This window comes from Natator depressus, chromosome 2 (genome assembly GCF_965152275.1).
Source record: "Natator depressus isolate rNatDep1 chromosome 2, rNatDep2.hap1, whole genome shotgun sequence".
Lineage (NCBI taxonomy): Eukaryota > Metazoa > Chordata > Testudines > Cheloniidae > Natator > Natator depressus.
This window is the reverse complement of record NC_134235.1, coordinates 45,561,993-45,578,812: the sequence shown is the minus strand read 5'-3', so window position 1 is coordinate 45,578,812 and position 16,820 is coordinate 45,561,993. Positions and strand designations below refer to the sequence as shown.

At 42.5% G+C, this 16,820-nt stretch overlaps 1 protein-coding gene across 1 annotated transcript in view; it reads left to right on the top strand.

Annotated features, from left to right (window-relative positions):
- Positions 1-357: 357 nt before the first annotated feature.
- The window catches only part of RIPK2 (receptor interacting serine/threonine kinase 2), a 42,058-nt gene continuing 25,595 nt past the window's right edge, over positions 358-16,820 (top strand). Inside the window, exons 1-3 of the mRNA XM_074944141.1 lie at positions 358-621; positions 5,986-6,139; positions 15,721-15,876. Of these exons, the coding sequence (XP_074800242.1) occupies positions 443-621; positions 5,986-6,139; positions 15,721-15,876 (489 nt within the window). The 5' untranslated portion in view covers positions 358-442. The remainder of the gene's footprint in view (positions 622-5,985; positions 6,140-15,720; positions 15,877-16,820) is intronic.

The window sequence follows — 16,820 nt, the reverse complement described above, 5'->3', positions numbered from 1 at the left end:
AAACCGCAGCCGCGCATTGTCGCTGGACTGGGGTTTAGCGGGCTGTGGGGAGATCCCGGCGGCTGGAGGGGGGGGGTTTAGGGGGCTGTGGGGAGATCCCGGCGGCTGGAGGGGGGGCGGGGGGAGGTCCACGTGGCTGGAGGGGGGGTTCAAGGGTCTGGGGGGAGGTCCCGGTGGCTGGGGGGGGGGGGTTAAGGAGCTGGGGGGGGGAGGTCCTGGCGGCTGGAGGTAAGCGGTCCCTAGACAGGGTTTTTAGGGGGACCCCTTGACGAGGCTGGTGACGCGGGGCTAGGGTGGGGGGGAGAGGCGAGGCCGGCCGGGGGGCGCTCTGGACACGTCCCCCCGCCCTTCGCCCGTGCGTGGGGGCAGGGAGAGGCCGGAGCCAGCCAACGCGGAACCCGGCTTCCTGCGAGTCCCTCCGGCGGCCTGCCAGAGCGCCAGCATGAGCAGCGGCGGCTCGTCCAGCAGCATTAACTGCGCGCTGCCCACCATCCCCTCCAGCAAGCTGCCCGACCTGCGCTTCCTCAGCCGGGGCGCCTACGGCACCGTGTCCTCAGCGCGCCACGCCGACTGGAGGGTCCCGGTGGCCGTCAAGTGCCTGCAGGGGCCGCTGCTAGACAGGTAACTGGGGGGCGCGGGCCGGGCCGGCTCCAGGGGAGTTTTGCTCCTGACTCTTCAGCCCCCAGAACGGGGCCTTCCCGCCCCCCACAGGGATCCCCTCCCCCCCAGTCTGGTCCAGGGAGCTCTGCCGGGGCTGCCAGTCCCCCTGCACCCATGGCCCTGATCCTTCTCCCGGGCCTGGGGTGCCCACGGGGTACCAGCCGGTGCCACTCGCAGACTCGCCCCTGGCAGCTGATCCTATCTTAATCTTTCCGTGGTTTTGGCCCACTTCAAAGGTCTGGCTTGTTGCCCATGTTCTCTGTGAAGGGTAATGGGAGCTAGTGGCTACTCTTCGAGGGCCCAGGTCTGTGAGGTGATGAGTGCTTTTTCGGCCCCAGTAAGGTCCAGAGCAAGGATCAGGGTGAGATGGAGGGTGTATAGTGCGAACAGATGATCCTGCCAGTGTGCCCAGTCTGACCTACAGAACCCCAGCTTCTTTCAGCCCTCCACTTTTTCTTAATAATTACTATGTATAGAGAAGTAGCACATGGAGGCCTACATCTTCCCCATTGTTCCAGGCACTGTCAAACACATAGTGACAAGCAAGGAAAGCCCTGCCCCAAATCGATTACAGTCTGGTTTAATCAGAAGTGAGTATGCTGGCTGTGTTGAATTTCTTGGTGGAGTTTGTGATTTGAGGTTTCAGAGTGATAGCTGTGTTAGTCTATATCAGCAAAAATAACAAGGAATCCTTGTGGCACCTTAGAGACTAACACGTTTATTTGGGCATAAGCTTTTGTGGGCTAACACCCACTTCATCAGATGCATGGAGTGAAAAATACAGTAAGAAGAACATATATTATAGCACATGAAAAGATGGGAGTTGCCTTACCAAGTGGGGGGTCAGTGCTAACAAACCAATTCAATTAAGGTGGAAGTGGCCTGTTCTCAATAGTTGACAAGAAGGGGTGAATACCAAGGGAGGTAAAATTACTTTTTGTAGTGCTAACGAGGCCAATGGAATCAAGGTGGCCCATTTCCAGCAGTTGACAAAAAGGTGTGAGTATCAGCAGTGGGAAAATTACTTTTTGTAGTGACCCATCCACTCCCAGTCTTTATTCAGGCCAAATTTGATGGTGTCCAGTTTGCAAATTAACTCCAGTTCTGCAGTTTCTCATTGGAGTCTGTTTTTGAAGTTTTTTTGTTGAAGAGTTGCCACTTTTAAGTCTGTTATTGCGTGTCCAGGGAGATTGAAGTGTTCTCCTACCGGCTTTTGAACATTACAATTCTTGATGTCTCATTTGTGTCCATTTATTCTTTTGCGTAGAGACCGTTTGGCCAATGTACATGGCACAGGGGCATTGCTGGCACATGATGGCCTATATCACATTGGTAGATGTGCAGGTGAACGTGCTCCTGATGGTGTGGCTGATGTGGTTAGGTCCTATGATGGTGTCCCTTGAATAGATATGTGGACAGAGTTGGCAAGAGGGTTTGTTGCAGGGATTGGTTCCTGGGTTAGTGTTTTTGTCATGTGGTGTGTGGTTGCTGGTGAGTATTTGCTTCAGGTTGGGAGGCTGTCTGTAAGCAAGGACTGACCTGTCTCCCAAGGTCTCTGAGAGTGAGGGATCGTCCTTCAGGATAGATTGTAGATCCTTGATGATGCGCTGGAGAGGTTTTAGTTGGGGTCTGTAGATGACGGCTAGTGGCGTTCTGTTACTTTCTTTGTTGGGCCTGTCCTGTAGTAGATGACTTCCGGGTACCCTTCTGGCTCTGTCAATCTGTTTCTTCACTTCAGCAGGTGGGTATTGTAGTTTTAAGAACGCTTGATAGAGATCCTGTAGGTGTTTGCCTCTGTCTGAGGGATTGGAGCAAATGTGGTTGTATCTTAGAGCTTGGCTGTAGACAATGGATCATGCGATGTGGTCTGGATGAAAGCTGGAGGTAAGTATAGCAGTTAGTAGGTTTCCAGTGTGAGATGGTGTTTATGCGACCATCGCTTATTTGCACTGTAGTGTCCAGGAAGTGGATCTCTTGTGTGGACTGATCAAGGCTGAGGTTGATGGTGGGGTGGAAATTGTTGAAATCCTGGTGGAATTCCTCAAGGGCCTCCTTCTCATGGGTCCAGATGATGAAGATGTCATCAATGTAGTGCAAGTAGAGTAGGGGCGCTAGGGGACGAGAGCTGAGGAAGTGTTGTTCTAAGTCCGCCATAAAAATGTTGGCATACTGTGGGGCCATGCAGGTACCCAGAGCAGTGCCGCTGACTTGAAGGTATAAATTGTTCCCAAATCTGAAATAGTTGTGGGTGAGGACAAAGTTCAGCCACCAGGTTTGCTGTGACATTATTGGGGATACTGTTCCTTACGGCTTGTAGTCCATCTTTGTGTGGAATGTTGGTGTAGAGAGCTTCTACATCCATAGTGGTTAGGATTGTGTTTTCTGGAAGATCACCAATGATGACACAGTTACTTGCTAATAGGAGGTCATCAAATCCATTTTCATTTGTATATCAGCCTCCCCTGTGTTCCAGATGCATTCATTGGCTGACAGTATATCCTCATGAACTTTTAAGATAGTGTTTTCACATACATTGAAGTTTGTGATTTTTAGCACTGGAAAACAAATTCCAAAGGGCGACAACCCCAAATATTTCAGGGTAGCTCTCTCAATCAGAAGTTGATCGGAGTAATGATCATTCTTTGACAACAGAACTTTGACCAAGATATGGCAAAAAAGCCAGTCGGCTTATTATTTTTTAAAATTGAATTGCCAAATTCAAAATATTGATCTTTGAGTTTTTCCTATTTCAGCTACTGAAGAGTAGTGGCTGCTGAGAGAAGGTGTTTACTGGTGTTAGTCTTGGCATCCGCAAGAGTAAATGTAAGGCTTTCAAAAAGATGAGAAATCCTTCTGCTGAAATTAGATAAAATTTAGCAAAGAAGGGAACTCCAAATGCTGCTAAGTAATATGGTAAATTTTAAAATATAAGGACAAGTTGTTTAGTGTCTTTTGCTTCTCATCAACCAGGTGTAAATATGCTTTATTGTTGCCTTGGAAAACTTACCGCCATGAAGCATCAGATTCTCAACCAATTTTGTGGCAGACTCTTATTCATGTCTTCATTCTTTCTACCTGACCACTACAATTCTCTTCTTTTTAATGTCTTCTTCAATTCCAGATCATCCAAAATGAGCTGTCTCATCCTGTCAACTTTCCTAGAAACAAGTACACATCACTTCCTCCCTCTAGAAATTTACACTGGTTTCCTGTTTACATCAGAGTGCAGTACAGCATGAATATTCCTTATGGAGTTAGGCTGGGTAAACCCCTACTCATATCGCTCTCAGATTTAGTCATTTATGGATTTTCCAGATTTTTCCCCATACTTCAAACTGCTTTTTAATTTTCATTTTCTGTAGTGTCTAGTAGCAAGATCCTGCCTTCTTGCAACATCAGGAACAACAACTCCTTCTCTATACCTATTGGACTTCAAGGTCTGATGGCTACACTTCTTTTCTAAAGACCCTATTTTGTCTCACAGGCCTATAGAGTCTAACCTTCTCTGTAATAAAATAAACTAATCTTAGTTTCCAAAACACTCCCTTCCCGCCACCCCCACCCCCGAACCTAATGGGCTCTTACCCTTTAGGGCTCTCAACCTTTCCAGACTACTGTACCCCTTTCAGGAGTCTGATTTGTCTTGCATACCCCCAAATTTCACCACACTTAAACTAGTTGCTTTCAAAATTAGACATAAAAATACAAAGTGTCCCATCACACTATTACTGAAAAATTGCTTACTTTCTCATTTTTACCATATAATTATAAAATAAATGAATTAGAATGTAAATATTTTACTTACATTTCAGCATATAGTATATAGAGGAGTATAAACAAGTCATTGTCTGTATGAAATTTTCATTTCTACTGACTTTGCTACTACTTTTTATGTAGCCTGTTGTAAAACTAGGCAAATATCTAGATGAGTTGATGTATCCCCTGGAAGATCTCTGCGTATGCTCAGCAATACACTTACCCCTGGTTGAGAACCATTGCTTTAGGGTTCCAAATCCTGCAGTCAGATATCATGGGAAGATCCTTGCGCTTGTGCAGAGCCCCATTGACCTAGAGTCTGGGTTTAGTTTCTTTTCATTGCTCTAGCTATGTAAACACTACAGTTTACGTTGGTATAAGTTACGTCTCAGTCAGTGATGCCACAGGTTTTTTAATATTTTAATACTTTTTTTTAAAGAGATCAGCCTCCAAAAATTGATTTGTTTTAAATATTATGGTATTTAAAGCAACCTCCTCCCATATTTTGGGTTTTTTACCCTCTACCCCTTTTTTTAAAAAAAAATGTAGGTCCACTCAGATAACATTATCAAGCTTTTCCCTGCAATCTTGAAGGCAAGAAACTTAGTTTTCTTAATATTGTTCCCTGGAATTAAAAACCAATATTAAACTGTAATGCCTTCTTCCAAACAGCACAGACAGTATATCTCCAGCCTAAAAACGTATCTTCACGTACAGCTGAAAAGCGTCTCCTGTGAGGGGTGTTGCTTTTGATGTCTTTCAGGGCCATAACCAGTCTTGAGTGATATTTTTTTATTTGATAAGCAAGATTGGAAAACTTTTTTTGATAACCAGAAATAGTTAATTTGAGCCATTTCTCTTTTCCCCTCTTTGTATAATTATGTTTTCACTGGATGTATTTATCTTAACTTGTATTTTCCTAGGGTGCACTGGTGTCTGCTCAGTCAAAGACGCTAGAAACCTTTTGAATGCCATTAGCTCTGGCTCATGAGATAAATATGGAAATTCCCCACTTTACACTAAATAAGGAGTGGATATAATTGAAAATTCCCATTTGTAGTTATGGTGGTACCACAATATACCAAAAATACAAGGAGATACTAATTGTCACTAGAGTGATAAATTTGGAAATGTTAATGGCACCCACTGTATTACCCACGTTTCAAGTATTATAGTAATATGCCCAAGAGTATAAATACCAGAAAAACAACCTGCCACAGCAAGGCCCAATTATTCTTGCTGAAAAATTGAATTCCTGTTGTGGCATATCTATCAATGCTACTGTGTAGTAAAACGTAACCTGTGTGGTTTACATGTATTTGCATCTATATATAGTAAGTAATCTGTTGTGAAGCATTTTGTGATAATTGTATACAACAGTCCAGTAAAAAATAAATTGTAGTGCTGTCAGTGTTTTCGTATAGTGAGATCTTAATTTTGTGAAGCTAATTCAGTGCACCTTTCATCTGTGTTTCTTTTCTTACCTTAAAAGTAAACATAATATATTTAAATGAACCAAATCATAATTGCAGGCTTCTTAGCACTGATTTAGTCATTTTTTTCTTGCAGTGAAAGAACCAATCTCTTAAAAGAAGCAGAGATTTTACACAAAGCCAGGTTCAGTTACATTCTACCAATTTTGGGAATTTGCAATGAGCCTGAGTTTCTGGGAATGGTGACTGAATACATGACAAATGGATCATTAAACCAACTTTTACATGGGGTAAGTATATAGTGTTTTTCTAAAGCCTTTTGTTTGTCACTTCTAGTTGTTGCTGTTAAATGGTCTGTTTTGTGTGCATGAGGAAATCAAGTAGTAACCATTTTTTTAATGGAAAAAAGTATTGGGCCCTAGCCTGCAATTTACTCTGCTCAGGCAGACTGCTATATCTGTGAAGAGCCTCTTTGAAGTCAGTGGGGCCTTGTCTGGGAGCAGCAGTCTACCCCCATTAAGACCGTTGCAGTATTTGGGGCTTTAGAGAAATTACAGGGAAATGTTTTTAACTCACCATTCAATCAGCTGTGATTTGCAAGTAATTAGAAGCTCAATGAGAGCTCAAATAGTTGAACTCATTTCTGTACTGGTTTCAGAATCTTTGGCCTTTACTGTGCATGCATGCGTTTATTCATTACTCCTAGGGGAATCCTGCGCCACTGCGCATGTGCAGAATTCATGCCCTCCTCCCTCTCCCCTCCCTCCCCCCATCAGATTTTTTATCTCCGCAGAATATAGATTCTGCCGGAGAGGCTCTGCAGTTTATGCCTTTTGCCCACCAGGCACTGCTACGGCACCAGAAGAGAGAGCAATCGGCTGGCAGGTGAGGGCAGTTCTTTACTGCGACGCCAGGAGGCACGGGCGGGACAGAGCACGGCACACAGGGTTGCTGGGGGTCACAGACTGGGGTTCAGAAGGGCTAATGGGGCGGGGTAGGAAACAGACTGGGACACAGGCCCAGGAGCTAGTATAGTGACAGCTTTGAGCCGGAGAATGAATGGGAGGGAGGCTGCAGGGCCACATGAGGATGAGGCATGGGGATTGCATGGTCACATAGGGACAGGACGTAGGGGACGTACGGGGACGAACAGATGCGCCTGACTGATTGGGAGAGGCTAGGTGTCAGCCAGGGTCTTCATGGGGGAGGCTCCTAACAATCCCCTCCGCGCTGCCCCCCCCCCCCCCCCCCCCCCCCGCAAAAAAACAACACTTCTACCACCACACCCAACAGCCCTCCAGGTTCACTCCCAGGCTCTTTCCCACTCTCTCAGCTCCTCCATTACCCCTGACTTCTTTGTCAACCCTTTGCACTGCTTCAGAGGGATGTGGGAAATACGTTTCTGTAGTGTAGTTTAAATGAATTACTCAAAGTTCTGATTTTATATGCCTAGTAAGGAATCTACTTGTCAAATAACATTTCCTAAATTTTGTTCTTGTTGTCTGTATTGTTACAGACATACTTCCTGAGAGGTATTTTGACATAAATTACCAAAATAATTGAAACCGGTGTAGTTATATTGTGTTGTTTTGACAAAATAAAATATCCAGAATTTTAAAATATTGTGCGCAGAGTTTAATTTTTCGGTGTGGAATTTAATTAATTTTTTGGCAGGAGTAATTCATTCATGTGAATAATTTGCATTCATTTTCTTTTTACTGTGAATAGTCTTTTAAAAGAAGATTATGACTCAAACTGATAAGTCAGAAATTGCAAAACTAAAACAGGCACGCAGTTGTGCTTTTTTAAAATGAAGGACTGAACTTTCATATTCAGTTTGTGAAACATACCCACAAAAGCTGAGAAATTCAATCATAACATTTTTAAAAGATAGTGTTTGTGTTTAGTTTTAGTGTACTCTAGCATCACTGGGAGGCAGTATTGTCTGGTGGACAGGGCATTCGATTGGGACTTAGAGGACCTTGATTCTCTTTTTGCAACTGCCAGTGGCCTGCTGGGTGACCTTGGACATGTCATTTTGTCTGTGTGCTCCTCTGCTTTCTCATTTGTAAAATGGGGATATTATGCTTGCCTTTACGAGGAGGACATCTCTTCTTGGGATATTATGTATTTTCTGTAGCCACAAGTAGAAGTTTTCTTTTTCCTCTTGGCTAGCTTGATTTGTTGGAGCACAAAACATTGAATAATGGACACTTTCTGGAACTTTGGTGTAAATAGTACTGTTATTGTCCTTTCCAGAACTTGTGCCCATTCTGTCAGGCTTTTGGTTGCCTTCTTTTGGTAATATAAAACCTTTGCCATCTCTGTGTATGTCACTGGCATTTGGTAGCTCAGAGTGTAGTAAGATGTGTTCAATTGACAAAAGATATTTGTCCTAATGTTGCCTAACTCATTTCCCTTAGACCTAGTATATCTAGTTTATATCTGTCAAGTTCTGTGATTTGGATCACTTTTCTAGGCTTATATAGTGTATTTCCCCTCCTCCTCCAGGTCCCACTGTCCTTCGTGTACTCTCTCTACTTCCCCCAGTGGATGCACTTAGGGGAGTTTTCTGGGAGTAATTGCTCCCTGGCAGAGGGCTGGTTCTTCTTTCTCCCTGCCCCTTGTTACAGGAGGGTCTGGCTGAAACAGTGGTCAGCCTCTCAGACCGTCCCTGGATAGGTCTTTACAGGCTCAGTTTCTGAAAGTTTGTTGCGCCTACACAGGGTTTACATCCCCCACCCTTCTTTCTGGAGTGAGTTACTTGGCTGTCAGCTGGGGCTCCTCTGGAAGCAGTGTGTTGTGTGGCTGTCTGTTCCTCACCCGGCCTGCCTCAGTTATTCATAGCCTCTTCCTGGTCACCGCCCCTTCCTATGGTATGCTTCCCCAAATAAGCCCCTTCTCCTCTAGGAGGAACAGGGGTACCTCATTAGTGCTGCACAGGCCCAGAGTAGCTTGTTAGCCTCCTTGCAGCTGGTGGAAGGACATGTCCCTTCACACTGCATATTCTGCATACCAATTTAGGAGACAGCAAATTCATCAGCAGAGTAGCTTCCTTGTGTGTTTGGCCATTTCACATCATCATCTCTCATAAGTCTATCTGAATGGAGTTGAGTTGGATTGAGTTTTTGAACTGCGGGGTAGTGCAGATTTCCCTAACAACTTTTTCTTACAGTAGTGGCTTACTAGCTGGTGCGCTGGTGGACTGCCTTAAGTCTGGCTCCTACCCTTTGACCTAGACATGGATGCTAAAATAGGGAGCAATAACACTGTGAGGGAAGCTATTATAGGGAAACAAGGCATCAATGGAAAGAAAGTGGTAAAATGTTTGCTGATTTTTGTGGAACAAATGGCCTGATCATTGGAGGAAATATCTTCCTTCACCGTAGTATTCCTAAGATAACTTGGAGGTCACCAGGTCACAGAACAGGAAAACAAATGTATCACATTACAGTGTGGCTCAAATGAAGAAGAACATTTGAAGATGTACATAGAAGGAACGGGGCAGATATGGGGATAGACCATGCATTAATGGTAGATATCTTGAGAATAAAAATAAAGATGACTGAACAACAGAGATGCCTACATTATAACATCACCAACCTAACACAGATGACAATGCAATCAGAGTTTAGAATTGCATTAACAGGTGCTTGAAGATGATGGAACAGTAGAAGGCAAATGGAAATGGGTAAAGGAAGCTATCACTAAAACTTCTGAAGAAATGCTGGGATTCAGGAAGAAACACCACAGTGAATGGTTATCTGAGGATATATGACAGGAAATAAAAGATACCAAATTAAATAAACTAAATCAAGCAAGACCAAGAAAACAGACACATACACACTCTCTCTCTCTCTCGGAGGAATATACCATAAAGAGTACAGGGGCCAAAATGAGTGCTACGAAAGACCAATAAGAACTTATAGATAAAGTGGCAATTGATGCACAGACCACTGCAGCACAAAATGATATGAAGACAGTATACCAACCAACCAATTCAAGACAGCAAGGGCAACATAATGATAAAGACATCAAAACAATTAAATGTATAGAGGCAGTATTTTATTCAACTACTGAATGGCAAGCCAGTGGACATTCCCCCCGGATATAGAGGAAGGAGAAGATCTGGACATCAAACTAGAACCTGTCACCAGTGTAGAAGTAGAGAGGGCAGTCAATCAGTTAAAAATGGAAAGGCACCAGGTTCAGGTAACATTCCAACAGAGGTTCTTAAGGCAGACTTGAGGAAAACAGTAGACATTTTGATAGGCCCTTTACAAAATATATGGAAAGAAGAAAAGTTACCAAATCAGTGGAAAAGGAGTCATGTAGTGAAGCTGCCAAAGAAAGAAGACTTCAGTCAGTGTAAAAACTGGAGGGGCATAGAACAGATGTCTCTTGCAGGTGAGGTGTTTACAAGTATTATTCTAGGCAAAATCAAGAAATCCGTGCATAAGAACAGCCATACTGGGTTAGACCAATGGTTCATCTAGCTTAGTATCCTGTTTTCCAACAGTGGCCAATGCCAGATGCTTAAGAGGGAATGAACAGAACAGGCAATAATTCATCCCCTGTCATCCACTCCCTCCTTCTGGCAATCAGAGGCTAATAATACCCAGAGCATGGGATTGCATCGTTGGCCATCTTGGCTAATAGCCATTGATGGACCCATACTCCATGAATTTATCTAGTTCTTTTTGAACTTCATTATAGTTTTAGACTTCACAACGTCCCCTGGCAAGGAGTTCCACAGGTTGATTCTGTGTTGTGTGAAGTACTTCCTTGTTTGTTTTAAACCTCCTGCTTATCAATTTCATTGGGTGACCGCTGGTTTTTGTGTTATGTGAAGGGATAAATAACATTTCGTTATTCACTTTCTCCACAGTCACGATTTCATAGACCTTGATCATATCCCCCCTCAGTCGTCTCTTTTCTGAGCTGAAAAGTCCCAGTCTTTTTAATCTCTCTTCATATGGAAACTGTTCCATACCCCCCATCATTTTTGTTGCCTTTCTCTGTACCTTTTCCAATTCTAATATATCTTTTTGAGATGGGGTGACCAGAACTACAGGCAGTATTCAAGGTCTGGATGTATCATGGATTTAAATAGTCGCATTATGATTTCGTGTTTTATTATCTGTCCCTTTCGCAATGGTCCCTAACATTCTGTTAGTTTTTTGTTTGTTTTTTTTGACTGAGGCTGTCATTAAGCAGATGTTTTCAGAGAACTATCCACGATGGCTCCAAGATCTCTTTCTTGAGTGTAACAGCTAATTTAGACACCACCATTTTGTATGTGTTCTTAGGGTTGTTTTCCAGTGTTCATTATTTTGCATTTATCAATGCTGAATTTCATCTGCCATTTTGTCACCCAGTTCTGTGAGGTCCCTTTATAACTCTTCACAGTCTGCTTTGGACTTGAGTAATTTTGTATGATCTGCAAAATTTGCCGCCTCCCCATTTTACCACCTTTTCCAGATCATTTATGAATATGTGAATATGTTGAGCAGCGCTGGATCCTTAGAGAACACTTCTATTTACCTCTCTCCATTCTGACATCTGTCCATTTATTCCTACCCTTTGTTTTCTATCTTTTAACCAGTTACTGATCCATAAGAGGACCTTCCCTCTTATTCCATGACTGCTTACTTTGCTTAAGAGCCTTTGGTTAGGGGCCTTGTCAAAGGCTTTCTGAAAATCTAAATGCACTGTATCCACTAGATCTCTCTTGTCCCCATGCTTTTTGACCCCCTCAAAGAGTTCTAGTTGATTGGTGAGGCATGACTTCCCTTTACAAAAGCCATGTTGACTCTCCTCAACAAAGTGTATTTATGTATGTCTCTGATAATTCAGTTATTTACTATAGTTTCACCCAATTTGTGAGATACTGAATTTAGACTTACTGGCTTGTAATTGCCAGGATAGCCTCTGGAGCCTTTTTTTAAAATTGGTGTAACGTTACTATCCTCCTGTCATCTGCTACAGAAACTGATTTAAGTGATAGGTTACATCCCACAGTTAGTAGTTCTGCAATTTCATATTTCAGTTCCTTCAAAACTCTTGGGTGAATACTATCTCATTCTGGCAACTTACTATTTTATAGAGCTATCCATTAATCACAGTTAACTCAAGCAATTAATTCAAAACAAATTAACTCACTGAAAAATATTAATCGCACTATTAAACCATAATAGAATTCCAACTGGTTTTTTATAAATATTTTTCTACATTTTCAAATATATTTATTTCAGTTACAACACAGAATACAAAGTGTACAGTGATCATTTTATATTTTTAATTATAAATATTTGCACTGTAAAAGAAACAAATTGTATTTTTGAATTCACCTCATACAAGTACTGTAGTGCAATCTCTATCGTGAATGTGCAATTTACAAATGTAGAATTGTTGCATAACTGCACTCAAAAACTCTTAAAATTTTAGAGTTTACAAGTCCTCTCAATCCTGCTTCTTGTTCAGTCAATCACTAAGACAAACAAGTTTGTTGTATATTTATGGGAGATAATGCTGCCTGCTTCTTATTTACAATGTCACCTGAAAGCGAGAACAGGTATTCACATGGCACTTTTGTAGCCGGTATTGAAAGGTATTTACGTGTCAGATATGCTAAACATTTGTATGCCCTTTCATGCTTTGACCACCATTCCAGAGGACATGCTTCCATGCTGATGACTCTCATTAAAAAAAATAATGCATTAATTAAATTTGTGACTGAACTCTTTGGGGGAGAATTGTATGTCTCCTGCTCCATGATTTTACCTGCATTCTGCCATATATTTCATGTTATGCCAGTCTCGGGTGGTGACCCAACGTATGTTGTTCTATTTAAGAACACTTTCATTGCAGATCTGACAAAACGCAAAGATGGTATCAATATGAGATTTCTAAAGATAGCTATAGCACTCAACCCAAAGTTTAAGAATCTGAAGTGCCTTCCAAAAATCTGGGAGAGACGAAGTGCAGGACATGCTGTCAGAAGTCTTAAAAGAGCAACACCTGGATTTGGAAACTACAAAACCAGAACTACCAAAAAAGAAAAATCAACCTTCAATTGGTGGCATTTGATTCAGATGATGAAAATGAACGTGCATTGGTCCGCACTGCTTTGGATCGTTATCAAGCAGAACCTGTCAGCAGCATGGTAACGTCCTCTGGAATGGTAGTTGAAGCAGGAAGGGGCATAGGACTGTTTAGCAAATCTGGCATGTAAATACCTTGCAATGCTGGCTACAATAATACACTTTGTATTCTGTGTTGTATTTTAAATCGATATATTTGAAAATGTAGAAAACATCCACAAATATTTAAATAAATGATATTCTATTATTTAACAGTGTGATTAAAACTGCGATTAATCACAATTTTGTTTTAATCTTGGTTAATTGAGATTTTTTTAAATCTATCAATCTGTTTCAAAACCTCCTCTATTGACATCTGGGACAGTTCTGCAGATTTGTCACCTAAAAGCTTACATCCTCTGTAGATTCAAGATATAGGCACGGTTCAGACAGGATAAATCAGTTACATATCAAATAATAATCTTATGTATCAACATAGAACTGTTGATTGTACGACAGTCACCACTTTATATGAATTTTTTAGATTTCCAAAAATCTTTTGGTATAATGAATAGAACTATTTTATGGGCATGATTACACCACTATGGAATCCTTCCAAAATTTGTGAGGATCATTCAGAGCTTCTATGAATATATGACGTGCCAAGTAGTACGTAATAGTGAACTGACTAAACCATTCAAAGTCACTCTGGGCATCAGGCGAGGATTTCTTATGTCACCCAGGATCTTTTTACAGATAGTGGATTGGGTAGTGAGAGGGAGCACAGATCAATGAAAGGACATACAATGAATTTTCAAACAGAAGTTAGACCAACTTGACTTTGTGGATGACATCAACATGCTATCACTTACCCATAGAGACATGAAAGCCAAAACAAATGATCTCCAGGCTTATGCACAATTAATAAGGTTGAAAATCAACACTAAGAAAACTTCAACCATAAGAATCAACACACAACACCAATAACATTTTCTGGGCCTGACACAAAAGAGGTCCGATATTTCACATATCTTGACAGCATTGTAAGTACAACATGTGACGGACTGACAATATCCTGCACAATCCTTATGGAATTAGGATAAGGTTTAACTTAATTCTGTAAACTTTATTGAATTAGGTTTAATGCTTTGGGGGTCCATTGTATTAAAAATGCAGTTGTGCATATTTATTATGGAATTGTAGATCACTGCTCTAGGAGGATGGGGATGCTATTGTAATTCCTCAGGTTATGAGCCCCTTTGAAGTCGCCCCTTAGTGAGATCTGCATATATTAGTTCAAAATGGATTCTCCATGGACTAACAGACAAAGAAAAGACTTTTGGATGACTATCCTGGTCCAGGTCCTTCTTGCTGGCCCAGCGGATGGACAGGATCTCTGGTCCATAGAGGCCCCGATCCTTTAAGGAAGGATTGGATGGACTTCGCCTACTGAAGTCCCATAAGACTGTGTGCTTGTTCTGAGCTGAAGCTATGATGAACTTGAAACAAAAGGGAAACCCCTTTTGGGGGACTGGTGAATGCCAGAACTCATGTTAGGGTGATCTCTGGTAATTGTATTAGCGTGCATGTAGTTGTATTATTAACATATTCTCTGTAATGTTTTTTTACCTTAAGAATAAAATATCCTTGCTTAAAAAGAACTGTGTGGTAAATTACAACCACGGGCAGTCACTCTGCTGGGAATAACACAGCAAAGGCAGGGAACTTCTCAGCCTGGAAATACCCAAGTGAGAAGGGAGTGAGATATAGGTCTCCACCCAAGAAAGGCAGTGGCTGGGGAGCTGCAAGCCTGACAGTGGGTACCCTGGCTGGACCACTGAGAGGGAACAGGGAAATGCCCTGATCTGTGACACAACAAAGTAGCGCAGGTGAAAACATTAAAACCAGAGTACCAAAAGCCAGACATGTCTTTGTAACTCTAAAGTCAATCTGGAGAAACAGAAATCTTGCTTCCAAACTAAAAACTTTGAATATTTAACACTGTTCTAAAGTTGGTCTTACTATATTGTGCTGAAACTTGGAGATTCAAGACTTCACTATCTAAACTCCAAGTTTTAATAAACAGCTGACAGAATAATCCTCAGTATCCGATGGCTGGGGGAAAAAGAGTCACAAATAAAGAATTCTGGAGAAGGATAAAACAGAAGCCACTAGGACAAGAAATTCTGGAACAAAAATGGAGATAGCTAGTATATAGAGTTAGAAAACTAAATAACGTAAGACAGGAATTGGATTGGAACCCCTAGGGCAAGAGGCAGGCAATAAGGTAGACCAACGATAACATTGAACTACATAATATAAGCAGAATTGAAAACTAAGGCTGCAGGAGGAGACCAGAAAAGGTGAAATGCAGTGGTGAAGACCCTGTGTTCTGCAATGGAATAGAGAGGGTTAAGAAGATACTTGCCCACTTTTGTAAAGCACTCTGAGTCTGTTGATGATAATATTTAAATCTTATCTAGAACTTTATCATCACAAGGTCATAAAGTATGTGTATTAGTAACAGCTTATATAATGATCATGAATTGATAGAGTATAATTGCTAAAGAACAGGAGCATAGTACTGAGTGGTTAAACAGTTCATAATGTTAAAACAAATACATAAATTAACACCAATCACAATGATTTGTCACTTTTTAAATTTGTGAATACAAGATGTAAAAAAACCTCTTCTCAAACTATGTCTCCTCTAACTCATAGATTTTTGTTAGACTATTTAAATGGATGATGATATTGTGATTTTTCTGGTTTTCTTTTTTCTTTGGTAGAAAAATGTGTATCCTGACATTGCGTGGTCACTGCGATTCCGGGTTTTATATGAAATTGCTTTGGGAGTGAATTATCTGCACAACATGAGTCCTCCATTGCTGCACCATGATTTGAAGACCCAAAATATTTTACTGGATAGCGAGTTTCATGTTAAGGTAGGGTCCTGGTTATTTTAGTCCCTATATTCCTCTTCAGCGAGCACATGTAAGCAGGGGAATGGTTTCACCATTGTGGGGAACTTTCCTGGCTTATACACTATCCTGGTGAACTGGGCTAGCGAAAGGATCTGAGTCTTCACTCCCACTTCCTTTACCCGGAGGCCTGCCTGACCTCAAGGGCTCCCCTCCACTCTCCTGTCTGGCAGAGTCCTCGTAACCCCAACAAGGCTGGGCCCAGGATTCCTGGGGGCTCGACCCGCAACCTTGTTGTGGTCACTTAGGGCAGGAGCTGGGTGTCCCCACTCCGGGGTGCTCTCTCTGCACTGGATGCTTCCCTAACCCATAGATCATTACATACAGTTCAAAGCAAATACAATGTATTAAACAGCAATCAATTTAAAAAAAATAAGGAAAAAATGGGAAAGGTTAAAGGAAAACACATCACCCCACTCTGTGGGATGGGGACATCACAACCAGCACCTCTGTAATGTCAGGGAAGTTCAGTCTGTTCCGCACAAGTCCCAGGCCTCCTTGTGAGGCCTGGCTGTGCTACAGGAATGCTGCGGGTCGGACACTTGCTCTGGCGGTGGCCACAGGCCCTCAGGCTTTAGGTGGCAGGACCCTTCTTCCCAGCGTTGCCCCCGGCCCGTCAGGGTTACGATCCCCCTCCAAGTCTGTCCTGTAAGGCGTCTTGGCTGGGGGCATCTCCCTGCGCTGGGCCCGCTGCCCAGGGTCCCGCTCGCTCTCTGCAGCTGCTCGCTGTATCTGGCTCCAGACTGCTCCAGCTCCACTCTGTCTGACCCAGGCAATTCCAGCTCACACGAAGGACGGGATCCCCTGGCTTCCTGACTCCCTGATTAGCCTGCCCGCCCTGTCGATCAGGCAGACCTGGAGCATTGGCCTCTCCCCATTGTTTCTGGGGACTGTCAGTCTCAGGGTCC